General features: G+C 47.9%; 3 protein-coding genes across 10 annotated transcripts in view; 1 reads left to right on the plus strand and 2 right to left on the minus strand.

Moving 5' to 3' along the window:
• Positions 1–4,381, minus strand: part of cdc42bpab (CDC42 binding protein kinase alpha (DMPK-like) b) — a 77,962-nt gene extending 73,581 nt beyond the window's left edge. For 5 of the 8 annotated variants that reach the window (XM_086190120.1, XM_086190125.1, XM_086190122.1 and 2 more), the window contains exon 1: positions 3,105–4,380. In XM_086190120.1, coding sequence (XP_086046246.1) covers positions 3,105–3,282 — 178 coding nt within the window. In that variant the 5' untranslated portion in view covers positions 3,283–4,380. Of the gene's footprint in view, positions 1–3,104 lie in introns of all 8 variants that reach the window. The other 3 variants (XM_086190126.1, XM_086190123.1, XM_086190121.1) reach the window with 2 other exon arrangements.
• A 6,830-nt stretch (positions 4,382–11,211) lies between these two features.
• Positions 11,212–13,440, plus strand: lft1 (lefty1). The gene is made up of 4 exons (XM_086189569.1): positions 11,212–11,507; positions 11,718–11,964; positions 12,174–12,413; positions 12,797–13,440. Exons 1-4 carry the CDS (start codon positions 11,243–11,245, stop codon positions 13,119–13,121), a joined length of 1,077 nt encoding a protein of 358 aa, XP_086045695.1. The 5' UTR covers positions 11,212–11,242; the 3' UTR covers positions 13,122–13,440.
• Positions 13,441–15,892: 2,452 nt separating this feature from the next.
• On the minus strand, positions 15,893–25,020 carry hnrnpub (heterogeneous nuclear ribonucleoprotein Ub). The gene is made up of 14 exons (XM_086189374.1): positions 24,381–25,020; positions 22,909–23,023; positions 21,013–21,092; positions 20,753–20,892; positions 20,309–20,408; positions 19,695–19,807; positions 18,737–19,000; positions 18,535–18,654; positions 17,998–18,126; positions 17,745–17,913; positions 17,382–17,663; positions 17,024–17,295; positions 16,757–16,888; positions 15,893–16,587 (listed from the first exon to the last, which is right to left on the minus strand). The coding sequence occupies exons 1-14, from the start codon at positions 24,859–24,861 to the stop codon at positions 16,537–16,539; spliced, it is 2,448 nt and encodes an 815-aa protein (XP_086045500.1). The 5' UTR covers positions 24,862–25,020; the 3' UTR covers positions 15,893–16,536.
• Between the last annotated feature and the right edge of the window lie 269 nt (positions 25,021–25,289).

The following is a 25,289-nucleotide window of genomic DNA, read 5'->3' on the forward strand; positions in this document are numbered from 1 at the left end:
CTGCGAATGCATGGCTGCTGGAACACGTCCTCTAAGCGGCTGGCACAAGAAGATCAGCCACACATTGCAGCGATATTGGGTTTCACGTGGCCCATCTTGAAGCGTTTTGTAGTACGTAGGATTACACAGTGGTGGTTGGAGTATGTGTTAACGCCATCTGTCCCATGCCGTCTGCTTTTAATGGACTGCAAATGGACGTACACACTCAGGATCTGTTTGTAGTTGGACTGTATAAACAGGGAGCTGTACGGCCATTATATCATTTCTTCAGATAACATTTAGCCTGTGCTTGGCTAAGTACTACAGAAGGGGGTTGCAAGGGTAACAGGTGTGTTTTCCCTTTGACCCTCTGGCTGGCTGCTCTGCCCAGACAAAGGGAGGCTGGGAGGGGCACACACTCACAGCTACAGCCTTTTTGTTGATGGCTGCAACAAATAACAGTGTGGTTATTTTTACAAAAAGAAAAAAAGAAAAACTACAAAACCAAAGGACGAAACGATTCAGAACTCCCATCGCTGCCATCACTTGTGGTCTGTGGCTGCATGTTGGTTTTCGACTGGTGATGAAGCTCACACATGCTAGTTGAAGCTCACAGCGACCATCCACTGGGTCTGGAGTTGCTCAATGAGGAACTTTCACGGGCAGGAGAACTGCCTCCATCTCTCTGTCGCAGACGTCCTGCTGCGCAATCACGTTTTTATAAAAACCATTCGAGTGCTGCACAAGTCAGCATGTCAGCCTGTGCAATTCATGATGGCAAAAACAGAACACAATTATTACTATTTTGAGCAGTACTCAAGAAAGACATTTATGTTTGCCAGAGATATTTTTTGTTATTGCATTATGAAAACCCTCCAACTCAAATGTTTCAGTATCTTTCAGACTAGTTTACGCTTGTAAGAGTCGAGAAACGATCGTTGATTTGTGTGCGTTTATTTATTTATTTCGAAAAGCAGCTGAACTCATGGTACTGTTCCCTACACGACAACATTCTACACCATAATCACTACACATTCCTTCCACCACACTGCAGAACACTGTGCTTCGAAGTGCACAGGAGGTGAACATGTGAGCGATATGACTCGTCTTCCTGCCACCGATGAGTTAATGACCACACGTACTAAAGCTGCTTACAGTTAACATACTGAAGTCCTACACAGAGCAGCTATTGTTCATATACTCTGATTTACTTGGGGAGTAAATGAATCATGCCTGTATTCATTCTGTGTTAGTAGCCAGAAAGCTACTTAAACTGAGACGTTTATTTGGGAGAGACGGAATCGCTGTATCCAGACATGCAGGCAGAGACCCCCACTGTGCATCATCCTCTGAGAAATTAATGAGAACGACTGAATCCCTCTCAAACTTTAATAACATCTTCCTCGGCCTGTGCTCCACCCCTCCGCCACCAGCCATGAAATTCAGCCTGGTTGTTTTTACGTAATCCTGCTGACAGAGACGCGAACGCCACTGACAACGTACCAAACCTCGGCTGAGCTAACAGGTAAAAACACTTTGAGTGCTTCAGTAAAAGATGCATCTCCCTCTTCTTGCTAAGAAGTCTGCAGCTCCCTGAAACTGACTGATGTGAACACTGGAAACCTCGAGGATTCTCATTCCAATCCCTGCTGAACAAGTAGCAACACGGGACCTGTTCACAGCTTAGACACACACATGTATGTTGCATGTTTTGTCCGGTCAAAGGCAGTCAGTGAGTTTCTAGTGTCAACACGGCGAAGGATGAAGTCACCACTTGGCTCCTTCAAGGCCGGGGCACAGCAGCATTGTTGCACGGCCAGCTGCACGGGCAGGTTTTCTCCAGCACACTGGCCAGAGACCAGCGACTAGTAAAACTAAATAAAGGGCTCTGCAGGGAACAGTCCATGTGTGATGAATAAACACAGGCGCTATAGCTGTGGACACACAGGAAAGTCCTTTTTATTCACATGGCGAGGCAGGAATCAGCCACTTCCAGAGCCTTCAAACCAGCAGAGCCCAATTTGCAGCAGAACAGGCAGAGGACAGACCAACTTAGCTGCCTCAGACACAATGTGCCACCGTCTGATTTAGCTGCCGTCCTCGCTCCTGACCCAACGCCTGCTTCATGTTAGGAAATTAAAACGCCAGCAAATATCCTTCCATCACATCTGCGGTTTGTGGTTGTATTTATCCATGATCCATGTTCCTGCCTGTGAGGGCGAAGCTTCTCTCCCCCTGCACCACTTCATCTCTTCTTCTTGCAGGGCTTTAAAAGACGTGCAGGGCCAGCCAGGCATGCTCCGGCAGCTAGCTGGGCCTCCGCGCCAGATAAAAAAGGTGAGTTGTTCACATTCCTGCTTCATGCACAAACCAAACCCCCATGTCACACACACACGCACACAAACACACACACACACGCACGCACACACACACACACACACACAGCTCTGCTGCACAAATGATTGAGTTGTTTGTGTGTGTGTGTGTGTGTGTGTGGTCCTCCTGCCTCCTGTTTTCTTTTTTTTTTCTTTTTCCACAACCTTGCACAAGAGGAAAGTTCCACAGCTTGTCACCTGAGTTATAAAGTCATCAAACCATGAAATAAAAGTACCAGCAACTAAACTTTATAATTTTGTTGCGACGCTATCTGGCTGATAAGAGCCCCGTGGGTTATCGACGAGGTTTCACCCATAAGAGGGACAACAAAGTAGCACTGAGAGATGTTTGAGTGCAAGTCCAGACAACTACATGCAGGTAGATAAAAGTCCTTTATGCGGTCTTCATAAACTGAGTTGGCCTTTTCAAAAAGCTTCCTCGCTACTTTTAGTCACCTTTTTTTATTATACATTCTGTTTAGGGTGTGTTTTTTTATAGACCAATATTTGGTTTCTCTTATACATATATGGATTAATAAAAGTAGAGAATAGAGTGGTTTCAGGGAGGGTTCGTGAGAGGAGGCCACCGGAGCCCCTCTGCTACTATAAAAGGAATGTGATGGGGAAGGGAGGGCCACTGCACCACCGCCACCACCGTCGGCCTCTCATCTTACCAGAAAAGACAGGCAGGCAGGTTGGATGCAGGGGCCAAAACAAGAGCCCATCAACATTAAGACAGTGCTGGCTTACCCCAGTCCAAGAACTCCAGGATGTTCTTCTCTCGTCTGAGCGGGGAGTTGTTGCACTCATCGTAGAGACACACCAGGATGTCCAGCAGCGTCTCCACGCTCAGACACTGGCCGTTAGACCGGGCCGGCCCGTCCACGATCAGCTTCTCCAGCTTCTTCAAACGCACCTCTCCCGACATGGTTCCTCAGCCTCGGTGGGGCTTGATGATGATGATGATGGTGGTGGTGGTGGTAGGAGGGTGAAATGAGCGAAGAGAGGGGGGCCCTGGGGAGAAGTTCTCTCACCTTCAATATGCCTCGATAAATTGAAACTTTAAGTTGAGGACAAGCCGAGGCTTATTCTACTCATGATCTCCCCCCGACATCCAGCGAGCAGCAGGCGGGCAGGACGTGCAGCACTTCCACATGTTAGAATGCATTTGCCCACAGGGCACACAGGAACACTGGTGGTCACAATCCCAGCCTGGCTGCCCCGGGCCGGTGGGTTTGGGGGAAAACGCGACGTTAGCTGCTGGGTTTCTGCTCCTCTGTGACGGCAAATGTAAAATACTCGACCCGCCGTGGCTCAACAGATCCTCCTGAGTCGCTATGGCAGATATTTGTGTTTCTCCATTCTTGCAGTAACCCGAAAATACGAGGCAGACCTGCAATGCTACAAAAGCCCCAGCGCCCCTCCTCTGCTCCAGGAATGGAAGGGCGACACAGGCTTAGTTAGCAGCCTGCTAGCTTAGCTCCCAGCTAGCCAGCGATGTTACTTCTGCCTGCTCCTGAATGCCATCGTCGCCTTTCTTCCAACAGTTGACTTGTCACAGGCGCAGGATTAGCGGAGCCTCGCCGGATTCGCTCCCGTTCGACAGTTTTCCGATTTTTCATCCACCTGGCAAAAAAATTAAAAAATATCCCCCTTGTTTTCCGAAACTCAGCGCTGGCACACAGGTTCTTTAAATCCCATTCTCCGTCCACAAACTACACGTCTCTGTAGTTTCTTCACAGTTTAAAACGGTAGTTTGTTTGTGAGTTCAGAAAGAGTTGACCGTCAAAACGCGGGTCTTCGTTTTTTTGGTTTTCTTTTTTCTTTTGAAGGTTACAGACGAGCTCGTTTCACGTCAAGAGGAGAGCCGGAGTCTCGTCCTGCTTCGTCCAAATACGGGACGCAGCCTTGACTCCCCCTGTCCTCTCCTTAGCCTCGCCTGCCTCCCCCGCCGGTCGGTCGCCTCTTGCCGTCTTTGCACAGTCAAGCTACCAGCAGCCTGCTACCGGAGACCTTCCCCGGTGGAGATGAGTTGCTACACAGCTCGGGCTGTAACGCCGCGCTGCATCATGGGAGGCGAGGCTGGCCTGTAAAATATGAATGGGTTACAAATGGAGGCTCGGCGGGACAGGACGCGTTAACGTCCACGGAGACACGCTTCACGACATTCTTATGCTTCGGTAATGCCCCGCCCGTACCGCAGGACGATTTAGATGAGCCTCGTCTCGTCATTTATGAAAAGAATCAATGATTTTGTAACTTTCACGCATGCGTACAGCGGGGCGTTCTTCCAATCCGCCATCTTTGCCGCGCTCCAGCGTGAGGCTGTGGTTCCCAGCGGAGCGAGCAGCCAGTCTCCGCATCCCTCTACCATCTCTGGCTGCTGCAGCAGGCAAATATCCCAGATCATCATCATGGCGCCCATCGCAGCATCTGCTGTGCGGAGGGAGGGAGGGAGGGAGGGTGCGGGGGGGGGGGGTCTGTCAATGTTGTGAATGGAAACTGCGGGCTGTCCGTCAGGCCGCTGGTGTCGTGGTGCGCGGAGCAGAGGGCAGATTTTCCTCACGCTGAAATGAGTGTTCCTTCAAAGGGAGGGCAGTCACGCACTGGAAGATGTTCAGGCGAAGATCTTCGGCCATTTGTTTCACCCAGGACATCAGAAGCGGCGTCTGATGAGGTCAAGCAGGCCTTTTAATTGTGGTCGGAGAAGAAGTCAGCCACAGTGCCATAAATGAGTCCAGCAGGTCTCACAGAGATGTTGCCCTTGTGTCCCCAAGAGAACTTTTCAGGTCAATATTTTAGGTTTAAGTTTGTCGTAAAAACAGTTGAGAAGTGTTGTGTAGGAACTGTTTTCTTTTTACCCAACATGAATAAAACTGCTCCCAACCGGGGCTGTGGCGTACCGAGCAACCTGGACAGGCTTTCTGGAGCAACGCTGCTCTTCAGGGTTTCAAGTCTCAGCCTTTCTGCAACCTTCGCCGAAACAATCTGGAGAGATAAACAGCACTTCAGCTGGGCTAAAAAAACAAGGAAGCATCTTTTAATGTCTTTAAATTAACTCTGTTAAACAACAACATGAAACGCTGTTCGCTGTCGTGTCACTGATGCAGTCAGTGTTAACTACAGGCCTCGCACACACCCCCAGCCACAAGTGTGTGTCCACATAAATACCAATTTTCCATCCATCCATCCACTGTCTACTGCTCATCCTGTTAAGGGTCACTGGGGGGAGGAGCCTATCCCAGCAGCCTTCCCCCTGGACAGGTCACCAGTCCATGGCAGGGCCAACACATAGAGACAGACAACCATTGGCTCTCACAGTCACACCTACGGTCAATTTAGAGTCTGGATTAACCTGGTCCCTCTTGATGTCTTTGGACCGTGGAGGAAGCTGGAGTACCAGAGAGAACCCAGCAGGAACAGGGAGAACATGGAGACTCACCCAGAAAGACCCCGTGCTGCAGCCGGGGCTTGAACCCAGCCAGCTGTGACCAATGTTCCACAAAACGTGACAGTTCTTTCATGGCCCATGATTCTCCCATCGAGATTTTCAATATTTCATTTAAAAAACGTTTTAAAAAGAAAATGCAGTTCTGTGTGTGAGCTGTTTGGGATGAAATACTGCGATTACTCTTTACATGTACTCTTATATTGTCTGTACTTTTACTGTGGTATCGGGGCACTGATTCCATTCACAGCTCCTCCGTGGCCTCTCACTAGTCACCCTGTAGCTACTCCTGGTGCAGCATATTTGGTGTGTACTGTCCCTGTTCAGTCAACAAATAGATTAGTAAATGAAATAAACACTTTTCCCTAAATTTTGCTGAATGAAAAAAAAACAGCAGGAGGGGAAAAAACTCAACTCCTCAGCCTCTGTAATCATTACTTTTTATTTTCATCCTTAAGGGAAACTATCAGGAATTTTACTAAATCAAACATTTTAATTGAGATCAAAGTAACTTGTTCCTCCCTCTCTGTTTGTCCAGGATCTTCTAACCCTGCAAACTGACAGGGGGAAACAGGCCAGATTGATCCTGATCCTGATCCTGATCCTGATCCTGATCCTGATCCTGATCCAGATCCAGATCCAGATCCTGATCCAGATCCAGATCCAGATCCAGATCCAGGTCCAGTATCCCTGCTGGTGCTGATGTTTCCTGTGGGCAGATCAATGCAGCAGGTGAATCACTCCGCTTGCCTGTCCCATCTCATCCACCGTGTTACTCACCAGAAACTGAGAGAAAGCGCTAATGTCATCACACCACTCACCGCCCGCCCACCGGCCGACACACCGAACACACCAGCATGTGAGCTTTTATCCACGGTGTGTTCCTCTGAACTGAACGTCCCATCCTTTTGAAGTCAGGAGCTTATCGCTGCTCAAAGTGCACCGATTAATGATTAACAGCCTCCAGAGCTGCTGAATCCGAGAGGGAAGGCAGAGCCAGAAAGAAGCCTTGAGTCAATGTGCGTGCGTGCGTGCGTGCGTGCGTGTGTGTGCTACGTAGAATAATATTCAAAGAGATTCTCGCTGCTATTGTCTGCGCCAGAGAGGAGAGAGAGACACAGAGAGGCTCTGTGAGGAAACACACACAGAGCAGCTTAGCGTCCAAGATGTGTTCAATAAAGTTGTGTAATTTGAAGCATACGGCCTCGCCGTGGCTGTTGATCAGGAGCAGGCCATCAGCAGCATGAGTCCACCACCAGACAACTGATTCTTGATTTGCATTCGTAAATGTATCCTGTAAAAAATTAAAAATAAATAAATAAATAAACGAGCAAACATGATGGGGTCCTAGAGGAAGACAGCAGACGCAGGAGCTGCTGGAGGTAGTTCTTCCTGTCTGGAAGACTGAACTGAGGGTTTACAATGATGCTGCAGCGTGGAAGAACAAAGCTGTGTGTAGGAGACAGCAAGCGGGTTTATTGGGATACACACGCAGGTGTCACTGTATTAGGAATGCTGAGGAGAACGGGATTTGAACCCCCGGCCGTGGAACAAACCTGACAGAGTCCCGCTGTTGCAGGGAGGCTGTTTTTCTGCCTCTGCTGAACTTTTTTTTTAACCTCCCAAATTTAACGAGATGGACAAAAACATCAGGAACCCGGTTGCGCGTGAGGTCGTTCACGCACTCTTAAAAAGGGTGAAACACCGTCCGAGGTAATAGAGAGGAATATCCTGGACAGAAGAGTGCCACGCGTACCTTCAGCTCTGCAAAGACAGCAGGGGTGATGTCGGACCCTCTGGTGAATTTCTGAGTTTTGCTTCCAGTGTGGTTTTCTCAGACGCTCCCATCCTCAGCCGCTCTGCAGGAGATTCATTCTTTTTATTTGAACAAATCAGCGACCCTTTCTGCATGATGCTGTGCACCGATGGACCCTCCCATCCGTCTCTCTGGTCATCAGTCAGTTCAAGTCATGCCAATGATGTTTGACTTTTACAAAAAATAATAATCTCATGTACAAAATGTGTTGATCTGTTTATTTATCCACCTACCATTATTAGTAGTAGTATACTTACCTTTGAACTGACTGGATGATATTTTTTCCAGTGTTGCAGTGGAGTCTTTATATTCTTTTAATACTTTTAAGGTTTCTTTATTCATCTACCATGATTATATAAAGTTAAACACGTTGGCGTGTGTTCCATTTGGCCTCTCGGATCCTTTTTACGTAACAGTGGCGCCCTCTGGTGTGCACATTTCCTTCCTGCAACTATTACACGTCATGCTTATCCATATTTCAGCTCTTTCATATTTCTCTGTCAGTCCGTTTGTTGTCGTCTTCTCTGACGCACAGTCACCAAACCCAGCTACTGACACAAGAACGGTTTAGTAAATCAACAAAGCGCGGCTCTACATTTATTTATCCGTTTGACTGAGTCTGAAGGGCAGATACAGTGGAAGTGAGCGCCCCCCCCCCCCCCCCTCAATTAAAAGTGGACGTAAATATGAGTTGCTGTGCTATCTAATCACGTCTGATCCCATTTGGCTGCTGGGAGTCACCCCTCCGGCTGTGTCAAATGTAATTAGACGCTCCTGTACTCGGTCGACGAGCAAGATCGGTGCGGTCCTTGCACAGGTCTGGCGCCCCCCCCCCCCCCCCCCCCGACCGGACAGACCGATCGATGATGATTGGCGATCGATCCAGACTCAGGCCTGACGTCTGCAGCCTTGAAGCGCCTATTAAGGTGCAAACTAGCGTGCAGCCAAATATTTGGTGTTCAGATAAAGCGGCCAGCAGTGGATCAGGAAGTCGGCGACAATAATGAGGAATTTGCTGCTGACCACCAACACAAGTTCAATATTGACTCTGTGGAGGAGCGGGCGGGGGGGGGGGGGTGTCTTTTTTTATCATGTACAAACCGCCTCCTCCTCCTCAGGGGCTTCCTGCACTGAAACTCCTCCACGAACCGCAGTTTTGGGGGGCAACAAAGAGGTTTTTGGGGATTTGGTGTTTCACAAATGGAAGGGAATGAGCTATAAATTGGACTGCTTTCGAATGCAAATGGTTGGATGTTAATTAACACCTGCCTTGTTGATTGTGGGAGCTCCTTGGCCTTTGATTGAAAAGAAATGGCACCTCGGAGCATCAGATGTGGCTTTGAACTAGGAGAGCTGGCTTTGATTGACATGGGAAGGAAGAAAGACTGAGAAATATCACACAAAAGACATCTTAATTTCCCGAATTAGGGGTTGTAATGTTCCAGGGTGGGGGGGCTGGAGGCTGGGTGTATTTGAGGCCTGTAGACAGGCCCTTGGCTGGACTGGACAATGGATGAATTTACATGTCTGACATCAGGAGCTCACACTCGGCCTGTCTGTGTTTCTCAGGTCATATTCCCAGATATTCCTGAACAATCTTAAATAATCCCAGTGGAAGTAGATTCAAAACCACGCCAACTGGGTGCAGCGGCAACAATACTGCAGCACAATCATAATGACAATGCTGCGTATGGCTTTTAAAAATGTAAAACTGACAATTACGTGATTGAACTTAATATTGTATAAATACAACCAACATTTTCAACAATCTACCATAACGCAGGTTTTATTGCCACCACAGCCAAACACCCTCCCCATCGCAGAACCCTCGCAGCTCCGAGTTCATCAGGTTTGGAGAAAAAGCACAATTGAAGAAATCTATAATTCAAGGTCACATTTTTCCAACAGGAGTATCATGACAGCAGTGCTGTGATTACTGGTGATTCATCCATGATCCATCAGTGGAAGAGGAGACAATCGGACTGATAGCATCGTTGATATCTGTTTTCATTTATTCATCATGACCTCACATGGCGTTTCTCTGTTGTTGCCGTGACGTCAGAACCAAGCATCCCTGCTAGGTAACAAAGTTGCACTGAACTGAATGACACACCAGCGCGTGTCTCTTCAGGATTTGTTGCTGCTGATATCAGAGGAGGAAGTATCAAGATATATGACATCAAGGTCTGGGATGGAAGCAGTCCCCACACACACACACACACACACACACACACACACTTTATCTGTTTATGATATGTTTTCTCTTCCTTCCATCCTGTGAAATATTGACCATGTACAGTAGAGACCTTCAGGCTGGTGTGGCGCTGCAGCTTTTGCAGGACCGATTCTCCCAGCAGTGGCGGCGGCGGCGGCAGTGGCGAGCAGGTCTGGCAGTCAGCTGTCATTTGCTCTTCCTGTGTGCCCCTTCAGTCTGTCTGACATCTCTAAGCAAACACAGCCCCAATACACACCCGCCGGCAGCAGGGCCTTCTGGGCAGCCAGTGAGAGCAGCCCTCTTATAATGTTTGTGTGACAAAAAAGGCAAGGCAAATCCTCGCAATGGAATCAGATAATCACCAACCTGTGAAGAGCCTGCCCCAATCCACATCCACGCCGGCCCCCCGGCCCCTGGATTAACTGTCTGTTTGGCTAATAATTTTAATCTGCTGGAGAGGGACAAGAATGGGTGACAGGGCTCGGAATAAACATCTATTCCTGAGGCCGTGTCCCCTCCCTGGCAGCCCCGCGGGTCCTCCTCTGGCCGGACCTCTATGAAGAGAGCCTGCTGGTTCTGGATCCGACCCCTCTGATCTCACACCAGCGTTCACTGCTGGACAAAACTGTGCTGCGCAGCCACCCAGACAGAAATAAACCCTCTGTGTGACAGACTGTTGCCAGACTGCACCCCCCCAGGCCTGACATCGTCCAGTGGAATGTACACAGTGTGAGGTGCGTGCGTGTGTGTGTGCGTGCGTACGTGTGTGTGTGTGTGTGTGTGAGTGTGTGTGCGTACGGGTGTGTGTGAGAGTGTGTGTGTGAGTGTGTGTGTGTGTGTGTAGACAAGAGTGCTACTGAACAGAGGGCACTTCAGGTTCGCAGGGTCAGGAGATGTCTGTCTGGGGAGCAGCAGCAGGGACCACCAAGACCTCCATAGGAAACCATGTTTCATGAACGAACTCCACCAGCATCAAGAAGGCAGTCAAACGTGCACATCAGAGCTTCTCTGACACGTCGAACCAGCAACTCAATCATCGTCTGATGCCAGTCTCACATTTGGCCTGAACCAGCAAATAATCAGTGGCCCCAAATCAACATGACCTGCGTGGCTGCAGCCACAGCAGCCAGACTCCCTCCACATGCACCGCTGGCCTCAGTGCACCAGAGTGAAGTTACAGATGCCACTCCAGTCTCATTGTTGCGTTTGAAGTATGGCCTCTTAGATATCCTGTTTAGGACGGCTTGTATGGTCGCACCTTTGTTCTGATAAGGGTCCCTGCCCCCATCCACAAAGTGCGAAGGACAGGGAGGGCCGCGACAATATAAGGGGCCGGGGGAGTTTCAGAGGGACTCTGTCTCTCTCCGGGTGACTACCGCGCTGCTGTTACTCCTACTGAAGAGCTCCTCATGGATTTCCTCCGCGCTTGTGTCCTGTGCACCGTTTTCTTCGGTTTCGCCAAAGCTTTCACGCATCAGGATATGAAGGAGGCGCTGCTGCACAAACTCGGCTTGGATGAAGTCCCTAAAATCCACAAGAGGGACTTAGAGAACCTGGTTATTCCGGCGCATATCCGAAACAAGTACACGTCCATGCTGAAGATGCACCACAGCAGGAGACGGAGATCCCTGCCGAGCCTGGCGGGCATCCTGAGGGGAATCCCCGGCAATGCTGGTAAGGATGTTAAACTAGTAAAATGTGTATTTTGTAGGAACAAACTTGTAACCAGATGTAACACTGACACACACGTTCTTCCCCGCGCGTAACTGTTGCGCGTAAATGTTTTACGCACGGGACTGTCCTTCAAAGAAACAAAAAACAAAAGGGTCATTTCTAGTCGATGGAGCCAGAACCCAAACTGACCAAAAACACTTGGTGTTCTAGATATTTCTGGCGAGTACGTGTACTCGGACACCACCCGGCATCGCATGGTGTTCGACATGGAGGCGAGGATCCCGGAGAACAGCGAGGTGACCATGGCGGAGCTGAAGCTCTACCAGAGGGCCTCCTACCACAAACGCTTCGCGGTGGAAAGGAAGAACCACCGGCCCGTCAGCAACGCCAGGGTCAGCATCTACTGGGTGGAGGAGCTGCCCAACGGGTCCAACCGGACATCGTTGGTCGATTCACGGTAAGAAAAAAAATCTATCTATCTATCTATCTATCTATCTATCTATCTATCTATCTATCTATCTATCTATCTATCTATCAACGACTGCGAGGCGACGTCAGCGTGGCTTTAATTAAATGTTATTCACGCCCTCAGTGGGCGCCAATCAGATCAGGAAATGTCAGCTTCATCTTCCTCTAATTAATCGTCCTTATCTCTCTTGGTCACAGGCTGATCCCCATTCACGAGACCGGCTGGAAGAGCTTTGATGTGACGCAGGCGGTGCACTATTGGTCCAAGACTCAGCAGAAGACACCTATGCACCTGGAGGTGTGGATCGAGGGCGAGAGACCTGGCAGCTACGCGGCAGAGATGGCCAAGAGTGTGCGCTTTACCACCCAGGAGCAGACGGACAACACCTTGGGGAAACCGGAGCTCGTCCTCTACACACTCAACCTCGAAGAGTACGGGTAAGGGCGCGAGCTTTTGATATACAGGATATTGTATCCATGTGACAAGTAGGCCAGATCCTCCCGTTCCCTTGGTACCTGTGGGCATTTGCATTTCGAGCTGTGAGAGCGGGGTGGGGGTGGGAGTGGTGTGGTAAATGAGTGGGGCTGGCGCGTGAGCCCAAAAGCAGGTGTTTGTCACGTGTTGATGTTTTCATCAGACATACTGAGAATTATTTTTAGCCACAAAAAAACCTGAACAAGTGATAACTGCTGAGCAGGGGCGTAGCTAAGACAGACGGAGCCCCCTGGCCAGCGTTTGGGCACCTTTGCCCCCCCCCCCCCCAAGTGATCAAACTGGTGCACCTGTGATGGACAGCCATTTAACGCCTCTTCTCCTGCAGCTCTCGCGGCGACTGTGACGTCAACCACAACAAAGACACCTGCTGCAGGGAGCAGTACTTCATCAACTTCCGCGCGCTCACCTGGACGCAGTACTGGATCATCGAGCCGGCAGGTTACCAGGCCTTCAGGTGCACGGGAGGATGCAAGCAGCCCAAGCGTAACTACGGCTACGGGGAGAGGAGGTGCACGGTGTCGGAGAGCGCCCCGCTACCCATCATGTACCTGGTGAAGAAGGGCGACTACACTGAGATAGAAGTGGCCGAGTTCCCCAATATGATTGTGGAGAGGTGCGCATGCACGATGGACAACGTGTCCATCGTATGAAAGTCACCTCATGGGGACGGATATAGGACCTCCATGAAGCTCTCCAGGAATACCACAGTGTCTCATGACATATTTAAACAACACTTCTAGTACTTCCTATTTAAACGGACATCTGTGGGGAGTTGAAGCAGTCCAGCTGCCGTCACTCTTCTCTCACGAGCACTTTTATATATTTTGTAAATTTTGATATCCTTTTTTATTTTTATTTGAATTTGTATGAGTCGTGTCAAATCACCAGAAATCATCCAACTTCTGTCTGCTGTGTTATATTAGCGAGCTGTACATAATATGAATGAATTTATGTTTGGAAAATAAAATATTTTGTTTCACATAAAACTTCTGCTGGTTCCTGCTGTGTGTCTGCAGCCAGCAAGGCATCCCTTTCACATTCATGACCGCATTCACATGCAGCTACACGCAGCTGCTGTTTGCACTTATATGAAATTGTAATGTAGAGCAAATAATTTGCCTAATGACTTACAACGCTTGTTACTCTGCAGTCATGCTGTCAGTGACAACGACGCTCAAGCCTCCTCGTGAGGATTTATTCACGGTGGGGAGAAGCGACGCGGCCACATACAGAGCAACATACTCATGAGCCTCATGAGTTTACATCAGGCTTAGACTGCAGGGCCCCGCGTGGCTAATCAGGGCCCAGGGCTAATGTGCTGTTTGCTGCCCGCGCAGGGGGTCCTGTCATTCACTAACATGCTGCTGATGGAGGTAAACACACGGAACAGTGGAAGACGGGAAGCTGTCTGCCTGGGAGGGACGCGGATTCCCATCGTTCACCTCTGGCAAGAGAACACACAGGTGGTGCTGTGAGGAGACGTGAATGTGAAAGAGGTCATACACGCCGCCGGGTAATTACCTCTCGTCTGTCAGAGGGATTACACAAAAACTCCTCATCCTGTATTTTAGAAACTGGGCGTGAGGAGCCGAGGTAGAAGCTGTAGAAAAGATTAAGTGGGCAGATGCAGGACTTTTTCTTTTTTTTTTCAAATTGTCCCTTTATTAATGAAAGTATTTCAAAACAGGACCATGTAGCCGATTTATTTAATGACATGTAGGAATTGTTGCAGCTCACTAAAGCGTGAGCTGTGCACCGTAAAGCATGACTTCAGTTCTTTAAAGTCGAAGACTGACGTACAAAGTAAAGAGTAGCTAAAAAACAGGCGTAGGCCCACACACAGGGGCGTGAAACTGGAAGACGAGCAGACCAGCGGCAGCGACCAAGAATAAGAATTAGCGTTACCACAGGGATAGTAGAGGAACTTGCTTCAGAACACTGAAGCAGTGAAGATTTAATGTGGCCATTTTCCCCTTTAATAACTGGAAAAACAGCCTCTGGTATCACAGCGGAGTTACAGAAAAGCGAATGAAGCTCCAAGTGCATTCGCATGCAACCCTTGACGGCTGCATGGAAACATCCCCGACCCAGCCGGTCAGTTTTTGAAGATGCTATCAACAGAAAGATAAGTATGTTGGATAGCCATCGGAAAATAGAAAAAACCACCAGAGAGTGTGTTGAAGCTCAGGGTTCTGTGCATCAGAAACACCCTCCTCATCACCCGAGGGCGCAGCTGCTGCTCGGACGGTGAAGGCTCTTGTTTCTTGGGTTAGGGTTGATTTGAAAAAAAAAAGTCAGTCACATCGGGTTCAGTTTGATGCTTTCAGAGAATGAAAAGTAAAAACATTCAAGGACGGCGACAAAAAACAGCTTCAGTAGCTTTAATAGAGTTGAGACAAATTAAAAAAGAAAATACAATCCCAGTTCTTTAAACACAAATATCAAAAACCGTCAGATAGAAAAGACAAGTCTCAAAGCATTTGCAGTTGGTTTAATAGTAAAAGACCTGATATACAACCTGCAACATAAAGCAATAAAAATAGTGTCTTTATAGATTTGACTATAAACTCAAAGCTTGCATTCTCGTAGATGTTTGTATCCAGTATGATAAAAGAGGAGGCCGACACTCTCCAGACATTTAAATATAATCAACAGTTCATACACAGCAGTACTCGGGCAAACTAACACTTTCGTTTTCACAATACTATTACTTAGAATTCATGAACATGACCTATTTACATGTTTAAATATGAGCTCGGGCAAACAAACGAAAACAACAGGCACACACAGCGACTTCAATTCCTCTGATCTACTGTGATGGTCCATTTTCAGCTCTGTTGAAAGGCAGGCGGCGTCCTCCGGCGGGACGCCAGGAGCTGCCATTATTGCCGGGCCACACAGGTACCAACTGCAACTCCGGTCAAACACCGCCGGCGCTGGAAAGCCGATCCTTTTCCTTCCATCTGTTAAGGTGGTTTTGGATGTGTAGCAACACTGTGCAGCCCTTTTAGGTTTGCTGGTGAAAACGAGCAACCACGCCTGCTTTCAACTACCGTTTGTGCTGAACTGGCTGTGTGTGTGTGTGTGTGTGTAGATATACATCTATATAAAAAGCTTGTCATCTTCTCTTTTTAAATTAGCTCACTCAGTTTTAATCAAGAATCACGTTCTCAATGAATCAATTTGAAATATACATTTAGGGAAGTTGGATAACTTAATGTGTTAAAAATGGCTCAATTATGCCCTGCGGATGGCTCGGCCAAAATACTTCAAAGCCATGTAGAGTGGAACGGAGTGAGACGACATCAAAGACAGGACGCTAATGAGGCGTCAACTACGGGCGCTGAACTGGGCCGTCGCCCATTCAAAGGTCTTTTACACCTTTGAGCTGTAATCAAAAGTCATACGCCGGGGAGAGATGTAAAAAAGCAAAAGAGTTGTTTATTGTAGGTGTATGGAGTCTTAGGTTACAGGGTTGATCGAGGGAACAAAAGACAGAAACTTGCTGGAAGTCATGGGCTGACAGTGACTAGTACTAACAACATCATCAGCTAGCATGCTTCTCACTAAGAAGCCAAGGTTCCGCTCAATCAATGCTCATACAAACTATGCAAAACAAATATTTACAATAAAAAGCAAATCACAGCACATAAAATGCACAACCCAGGAAAAAAATGATAAAATAATTAAAAAAAAAAAAATCCTAACATCTGCCAGACGGACAAATGCTATCGGTTCCTGATATTACAAACATTAGATTTTTTTTTTAAAAAGCATGTCATTTAAAAGTGGTGAAATTGAATGAAATTTACAACAAAAGAAGCAAAACACAGTTGACAGAACGCGCCTGAACCCACGTACGTGTGTGTGTGTGTGTGTGTAGATACTCGACGCCTCGTCTCCTCTTCACGTGGAATGTTGTCCTTATCGCTTTAGTCTTTGTTGGGGCTTTTTAGATTTTTAAAAGTGGGTTTCTGAGAAAAGAAATCGAAAGGTTGGTTGGAGGGATGTTTCCGTGGCTAGAGTGGTTGTCAGTGTGGCCACCAGTCTGTTAGAGCAAGAGTCTCAGTAATATCCAGGCTGATACTGCTGGCTCCACGGCTTCTGGTTCCAGAACTGCACGGTGACACAAGACATGGCAGCATTAGCAGAGTATTCTTGAAGTTTTCAGTCAGAGTACTTGGCTGGAGGTTCTGTTGCTAATGTACAAGTTGGTGTGATCAAACATGCAGACTTCTAAACCTGGACTGTGAGTGAGTTGAAGTTGTTTTGATGACATACTGACCCCTTGCTGCCAGCTCTGGTTGAAGGCTTGGGCCTTGTCCATGCCGTTCCTGTTGCCAAAGTTGCCGCTGTTCCTGTTCCCATAATTCCCATTCTTGTTCCCAAAGTTGCCTCGGTTACCACCTCTTTGGAACTGCGGGAGAGACGCAGAACGATGACAAACCTTGTATGAGTTCTCTCATCAAGAGTGTGTCAGCTTCAGCCACTTTGATATCTAAAATACGGACGAAGTGAGACGGAGCACCAATGGAACCCATTTCAAACCCACCTGGTTGGGGTGTCCCCTGTTTCCACCACGACTCATGTTGGCCCCGCCTCCTCTGCTCATGTTGCCCCTGTTCATTGGCCCGCCTCTATTCATGGGTCCTCCTCTGGGTCCCATGTTACCCCTCATCGGACCACCTCTTGGGGACCCACCCATGCTGGGAAGAGGACCACCACCCCGGTTGAAGTTGCCACGGTTGTGGAAGCCTCCTCTGAACGCTGGCGGCGGCAGGAAGCCACGAGGAGGACGACTGAAGCCGCCACGGGGGCCAGGGGCTGCAGGAGAGAGAGAGCGAGCGAGCGAGCCAGTGAGTGAGGATGACAAGTAGATGTTCAGTTATTTTACTGGATATCAATCCTACCTCCTCTGAAGTTGCCTCTGTTCTGGAAGCCTCCGCGACCACCGCCTCTCTGGCCAGGTCCACCGCCACGGTTGAACTGGTTCTTGCCTCCCCGGTTGCCACCACGCATTCCACCACCTCTTTTGGGTGTTGTGCTTCCTTGGTTGGGCTTCTTCTCAGCAGGCAGAGCCGTCTTGCTCTCCTCTTTATACTGCTCCAGAACCTTGGCAGCTGCCTCCTTGTCCAGCTCGGCGAAGATCACCTCACTGAAGCTCTCCCCCTCCTCAGGAAGCGCGTAGAAGCCTGTGACAGAGCAGGGGCACTTAAGGCCGGGTGGGGGAGGGGAGGACTACCCAAGGGGTGCCAAGCATGACATCTTTTTACCTTTCATTTTGAGAACGGCGTGCTCAGGCACTTCTTTGCCATCGCCCTCAACCTTCTTCTGGACTCTCTGCTTGTATTCCTCATCAGAGGGGAAGACCACCACAGCCTTACGCTGGTAACCCGCGAACAAGCACATCTTCCTCTTCTGACCCGGGGCCGACAAGTTGGTCTGGGGAGAGGAAAGGAGAGGGACCACTTTATTATACATGGACATCCATCATTTACTTCTAGTCGGTAAATACAAGCCACTCACATGATCCAGGATGTAGTTCCTCTTCTTGCGGGCAGCAATCTCGATGAACTTTCCTAAGAAGAGAGGCGCCCGCTGGGAAATAGCACTCAGTTTTGTGATGTCCTTGGATTGGCGCTTCAGGCTGTTGATCTGTAGAGGAAAGGATAAAAGCATCAGCACGCTGAGGTTTTCCTGAGCGGCCGCACCGCTTCTCACCGGTTTGATGAGCCGGATGTTTATCAAAAATGATGGGATTTTGCTTTACGGTTCTTAATGGGTCCCTTTCACCTTCAGCCTATCTGAATTATGTATGTAAATCTATGTCTTCAGGTCGACCTGTTCAAGGACAGCTGTAGAGTCTGTGCTGGCGGACATTCAGATTTAACATGTCCGAATTTAATCTGAAGCCAAACAACTTAAGAAAAAGAGAGGCGTTTTAAATTCGGCCCTCAACTACAGATGTGACCTAGCAGGAGCAGCAGACCACGAGGCATCTAGGCTACCCAGGTAGCAGCTAGTGCAGAGACCCGACACCGCTCTCCAGGCATCAGAACTGACCATCATCTTGTCCACAATGGTGTCACTGCCCAGGATGTAGTATTTCCCAGGGTTGTCTTGGATGTGGTTCTTCACCCATGTAGTCTTGCCTGAGCCTGGAAGGCCCACCATCACTATGATCTGTCAAAGCCAAGGAGAAGAATGGAGAAACCTCACACAGGACTGCATGGCTGACAACAATACATGTGATGACCATCCTTACCTCACAGTCAGCCTTGGTCTGCGGCCCCTTGACCCCCCGGATGCGATCATCCACAGGAATCTGTTGTATGAAGGTGTAGCCTGGAGCCTGGGGGAAGTACGGAGTCTCCATCTGGCCGAAGTTGAACTCCACAGCACAGTTGTGGCAAATCACATGGGGGAAAAGAGCCTGGCCATTCAGAGCATCCTTGCTAACCTGGAAAGCCACTGCCGGCTCCCCACCATTCTTAGAGAATGACAAAACCACCTCGTCGCCTTCAAAGTCCTAAAAAAAAAAGGGGGGGGAACAGTGCTAAAATCAGAAAATATCCTTCCATAAACTAGAGCTGCATTTTCATTTTCAGAGTAAATGAGACACAATTTATTACCCGTTGGTCAAACTTAATACCAAAAGTTGGCACTGACTATTTTAACACATTCGGAGATCAGTGGTACCGACTTGACTCAGTCAGTGCTGCAGCACCCTGAGCTGCCGGTCTGTTCCTACTCCTGCCAGATAACGGATTAGACCTGGACAGCTGCTGACGTTGCAGTTTCTCCTTATGAAGTTAACATGGTGACAGCGTGACTGATGAGATTTGGTGGAGCGATTCATCCAGCAGCTGAGCGGGAGCCTGCAGCCCTGCTCCATCAAACTGGCCTGGTGTTCTGCTCATGTTTCCCAAGTCAGTATTAAACTCAGCAGTCAAACAGCCAACAGTCGAGGGGAGTGTCGTCATGGCAATGACAAAAACATCTAGGTGATAAACAATGCTGTCTCAGTTTCAGGAGTGGTTCACGTTTCCTTAGAATTTTAGTCAGCTGTTGGACGGGGATTCTGCTCGACCGTGACGCTCTGAGCCTTCATAAATCAGCTCCTCTCATTCGTGCCGTGCCACAGTTAAATCACCTGTATGCTGCTGTAACTGTGCACCCACAATCTGATAAAAATTCAAATGGCGCTCAACACCGTGTCTTACAATAAGGCAGCAGATGACGTCATTCTCCTCATAGGTTTCTCCAAAGTCCTCGGTCACACAGTTGGTGGTCTTCTTCCCCTTCCCAGAGTAAGCAAAGGAATTCTCCTCCTCACCTAGAACAGTCCCAGGACAGTAAACAGACGGGTAAATCGAGACTGTCAGTGTGACTCACTCAGTGTGAGCCGGTCACCACGACTACAATACAGCCAGAGCTTGTTTGTGTTAATCTGTCATGCTGCTTCTGAACCGCTGGATGGGACCAGGCACGGCTGGCTTTACAGGGGAGTCACACCATCAACTCTTTAACGTGAACTTCTGTGGCTTCCCTTCAAATATATTTACCCATCTCAGCTGGCCAGGTTCACTTCAGTGCGGTTAAATGAAGGGAATGCACTGCTAAGTTGACCCAACAGCACTGACTATTAAAGCCGGCGAACGGCCGCGTTGGCTCGGCCACGGTGTTTATATAATGCCTTGAAATCCTTCCATGTGTGCAATAGGACCAAGTATGAATCACCCCAGCAAAGTATCAGATGCTGCCAAGAGTGAACAGAGAGGGACACAACAGAACACCACACTGGTGGTATGTTTACAGGGACGAGAGCGGCACTTACCGAGCAGCAGCGTGCCAGTAGCCAGGGACCAGCCCGCCTGCACATCGTGAATCTCCATGTTCTTACTGGAAATGTGCTTCACGGGGATCTTTTCAGTGATCTGGTGACCGAGGCAGACAGCAGGGTTCACTTCCACCCATGAATCTACTTAGGGTCCTTTTTCACAAGTGCCTTGTCATAATTCACGCGAGTCTATATATGGCATTCACATTAACAAGATCCCAAATTATTTTTCCCAATTCAACTAAACCTTCAATCCTCACGGACCATTTAAATATAAAAATGTTCAAATTTTAAAGACCATCAAAGTGGATTTTTTTCCGCCTACCCCACTTTTCCTTCCAGCATTCAATTCATCTACTGACAGAAATGCTGCCTCAAGGTTCCTCTCATTGAATTATTAAATGACATGTTAGCAAGCACGGGCCATGCGGCGTGCTGTACCTTCATCTCAAAGCAGGCTTTGCCTTTGTTCACTCCATAGGTGGCCTTGCCCCCAGACCAGAGGTAAGCAAAACTCTCCATAGTGAGAGAGGAGGCGCTGTAGCGGTCCCGCGACACCTTGAAGTGCAGGTCGCAGTTGTCTAAAGGAAAAACAAGAACTTATTAATAGCAGTAAAATATAAAAAGGAATGCAAACGTAATGATCCAAGCATGGAATTCGGAGTAGATCTGAAGGCACCCGTCACATTAAAATGACTCACAAGTATCCAGGCAGACTTTGGTGTCATCAAACTCCTCATCCTCTTCCTCCAGGGGGGGTACAGGAGACTTAAAAGAGGCCCTGAAAAGAGACCCCAAGACATCAGTTGGATGATTGATGTAATTTTAGCTGCATGGGTACCACTAGCTGGGAAAAATACTGAGGGAGAGAGAAGAAAGCAGAGAATACAATACAAGAAACTAGCAAGCCTCCTTCCTTTGTTAGTAATATTTATTGTGGGCCTTGGCAGACAACACTTACCTTGTGGTATCCAGTGAAATCTATAACATAAGACATACATAGAAAAACAGCACCTGCGCTAGCCTTAGCATGCAAGACTAACCATTGGCAAGGAAGACAAACAGATCAGACTTCTCCTCTACCAGATAAAAGTGATGCATCATCTCCAGGATTGCTGGGAGCTCAGTCAAAGTGTAGGTGTGGGTAACGGTTATATTTAGCTTCTCATGTGTTGAATTGTAGATGACAAGGTCATGATCACACGCTGTACTGTAGAGTTAAACCAATGTACAAGTTGTCACCATGTCAAGCTGCTAGAAAGGAGCAATCACAGTGTAATGAGAGCTGCAGCAACTTACCCACTCGGGAGCAGCAGATTAAGACAATCTTTCAGAAACTAGAATGTGGTAATGACTCGATAACTGATAAAGGCATTGTTCCAGCTCGAGAGGCGTTCATCCTCACATCTCATCTGCAGTTCTTACATCTCCCCAAGTTAACAGACGCCTGCATTTTTCTGCAACAGCCTTTACTGCTGTACATGGCTGCTCTGGGGAGTTTTATTGTGGCTTGGAGAACAGTCAGTCTGAATCAGAGCATGAGGTTAGGGAAGCCGACGGGTCACATACTGGCTGCCAGTTTAAAGAGGTCAAGATGCTGCCACTATTACACGTACGTAGACGATCACACGGTACAGTATTAGGGAAAATATACAGCACTGGTGTGAATAAAGAATATCCAATAACTGACTTAGAAAGAGTGACTGGCCTGAAGGAAAAAAAAAAATCCTATATTTCTGCAAAAACAAACCACACCGACTCCCCAAATGCTCTCCTAAAAATGACCCCATTTCCTGCCTGCTGGTCCTAACACTTGTTGACAGCGCAATGAAAACAAAAACACTGACCAAGAAATAGGTACATGTATGCATACACTCACACACACCATGCATGATGTCACCTGTGTAGGGGTAGAAAAGGCCTTGTAAACGCACACATCCACACTCACATGGTAACACACACAAGACATGATACATGAGACAGAAATAGCATTTTGACGTTATACAACCAGTGAAATTAAAAAAAAAAAAAAAAAACGCAAAAAAATATAGGACCACTGCGAGGCAAAACGATGGACGGTCAATAGCGAGTTCCTCCATGGACGTTCCAGAGCTCTTTAGGAATTGTACTATGTCCTTGTGTGCTACCCTGCAGAAGAGGACCCCTCCTCCCACACCACCCTGCTACTCCTCCGTAACCTCCCTCCATTGAAAAGTGCACATCTGCTACTTCTCTCTGGGGTCTTTTTGCAGCCTTGAATCACCTTGAGGACACAATAGCCTTTCCAAAACATTAAGTGGCATGAGGAACAGATGTGAAAATTCATTAAGACTTGAGAGATGCACTTCTGCTACAGAATGCAGTCAATTTCAGACAATGTGAGTTGGCACTCCAAAAGGTAAGGTTCTTTAAGAAGCCAGGGATGACCCTCAAAACATGTGAGAAAGTAGGGTTATTACTAAATGGTATACTTGAAAATGAGGGTTTTCCTCTTGCTAATTATATGTGCATTGGCACTTAAAGCCAATACAGTTTAACAAAGCTATGGATGGCACTTCAGGGATGCTGAAGGCCATTTTGCTCTGTCCCATCCTTACCAGCTGTATTTGTTCTCTTCAATAAATTCAAAGTAGCCCCTTCCATGTTCCTCCCGGCGTCTCTTAACACCCTTCTTATTCTTCTGATCAGCATTCGTGTCTTTGTCCGCATCCCCTTTGAAAATAGAACAAAGATATAGAATGAGGTGCTCCTTTTTGTGTGAGAGAGGTCGGACTGGCAGTGGGGTTCTGGCCCACGAAGCCCGTTCATTAGTTACATTATGTCGACCATGATTACGAATAAGGCAAATAAAGAGGACACACCTCATGATTACACTTGAAACAATACAATCAAATCCATAAATTGTTACAACTTTATGACCAGATATCAATTACAGTGCAGGCTGGTCCAAATGAACATTGTGAACAGTGTCTGCTGGAGCTGGGAAAACAAGTCTCTGTAAAATAAATGGGACCCTGCAATAAAGGGTTTCATTTTTTTATTCCCCAGTAGGATTAAAGAAAAAAAGGTCAAGCCTACTGTGGTCTGGGACAAATGCATCATGCAAGGAAATGGAGCTGCCTGCTGAGAACTGCACTGACACCCCTCCCCACCACGGTTTAGCCTGAATTATCCTGATGGCTCTTAATCTACATCTTGTGTTCACCTGACGAGTTGAAGCTTTTAATTCAAACCAGCTACAAAGTAACCACGTGCTAGCTAGGAGAGTAACCTGCCCAGTCTCCCACACACCTTTGGGTCGGCCAGTTCAGGACTTCTCGCAGTATTAAAAGGCAACAAACGTCCAGCTTTTACAACCCGATTCGCCGCACAACCTTCCAATACAAGGGCGGCCTTCAAATTCCGCTAATATTAGGGAACGCAGTTTACCGGGTCAGAAATATTTAGTCGATCCTCTAGGGGGACTGACATAACTGGGAGACGTTAGCATAGCAACGCAGCAACTGGGGGGGACTACATAACGTACATTTAAAAAAAAAAGTAATCCCCGAAATGCAGTTTTTAAAAAAGTAAACTGACGTAGTTTGTTGCCAAAATTCAACACGCGGGAACCACTGAACAAGCCAAACTGACCAGCTAGTCAACACTGCACCAGACAAAGAAAACGCCGCTAGCTAGCAAGCGAAACTAAGACCAGCACCGCTTAAAATTAAGCTAAACCGGTAGCTTCTTTATTTGAACATTTCATAAAGAAACTACAACAAACGGCATTCGGTTATTAAAGACACGTCGAATTTGACATTAACCGACGAAACTGCAAAAATCGGACGTTCGAAGCCTAAGTGTTGGCTGGTGTTAGCATCGGCTAACACCGGCTAACTAGCACAACGGCTTCCGTTCGAGGCTTAAGCTATCTGGTAAGGTCACGCTGGCTAGCTGAACATGGACGCTGTGTTGGATGTGAACGCAGTTCAATCGGGGGGTTTACGCTAACGCTATAAGAAGAATATAAACCCAGCCACAGTCCTTTGAGCAAGTCACATTTTCATAGCCAATTTGGGCAACTCACCCTCAGCAGCCTGGTCGCCGGGCTCACCGTCATCAGCGTCTATTTTCTCCATGTCATCCACGTCTCCCTTGAGCATGGGATCCATCTCGTCGTCCTCTTCCTCTTCCCCCTCACCCATTTCTTCGTCTTCGGCAGCGCCATCACCATCGCCTCCATTCTCCGCTTCCTCGGTCGCTTCTTCTTCCTCCTCCTCCTCCTCCTCTTCTTCTTCCTCCTCTTCGTTGGCATCCATGCTTTCTTCGACCGGGCCTTCGCCCTCTTCTTCCTCTCCCATGCACTCCTGGTCGGCGGCCTGTTCGAAGCCCTCGTCCTCCGCGGCCCCCTGATCCAGCGGGGAGTCGCCGTCAAGGGCCTCCTGATCCAACGCGGTCTGCAGGCGGTCCATCAGGTTGGCCTTCAGCCCCTTGTCAGAAAGATTACGCTTTTTCAGTTCGTCCTTCAGCTCGTTTACTTTAAGCTTTTTTACGTTGATTGAGCTCATTGTGAACGATTGACGGTAAAATGTATTAAATAAAATTCACGAAAACCACGACAAATAAATAACTGAACGCCCTTTGTTAACGGATGTAGCTCGAAACTGCGCCAAATGGCACCGGCTGTCCGACTTAGCAGCGAGCGCGGTGTGGGGGAGGAGGATGACGTCCTCTACCGTAATGACTCAGAGAGCAGCGCAGCTTGGTTTTATAGCCCGCCAACTGCTCGCCTCAATCACAATATGGAAGTGTTCTCTCTCAAAAGGCCCATTCAGTGCCTAATAAAAGGTTGCCATAATTTGATACTCCCATCTTCAAAATTGCACAATACTACTGTTAATACTACTACAACTACTACTACTACTACTACTACTAATAATAATAATAATACAATTCATAGACGCATGTCAAAGCAGTCAAGAATAGATTATTATAG

The sequence above is a fragment of the Aulostomus chinensis genome, chromosome 20, assembly GCF_037954235.1.
Source record: "Aulostomus chinensis isolate RoL2024-O1b breed Wild chromosome 20, RoL_Achi_v1.0, whole genome shotgun sequence".
Lineage (NCBI taxonomy): Eukaryota > Metazoa > Chordata > Actinopteri > Syngnathiformes > Aulostomidae > Aulostomus > Aulostomus chinensis.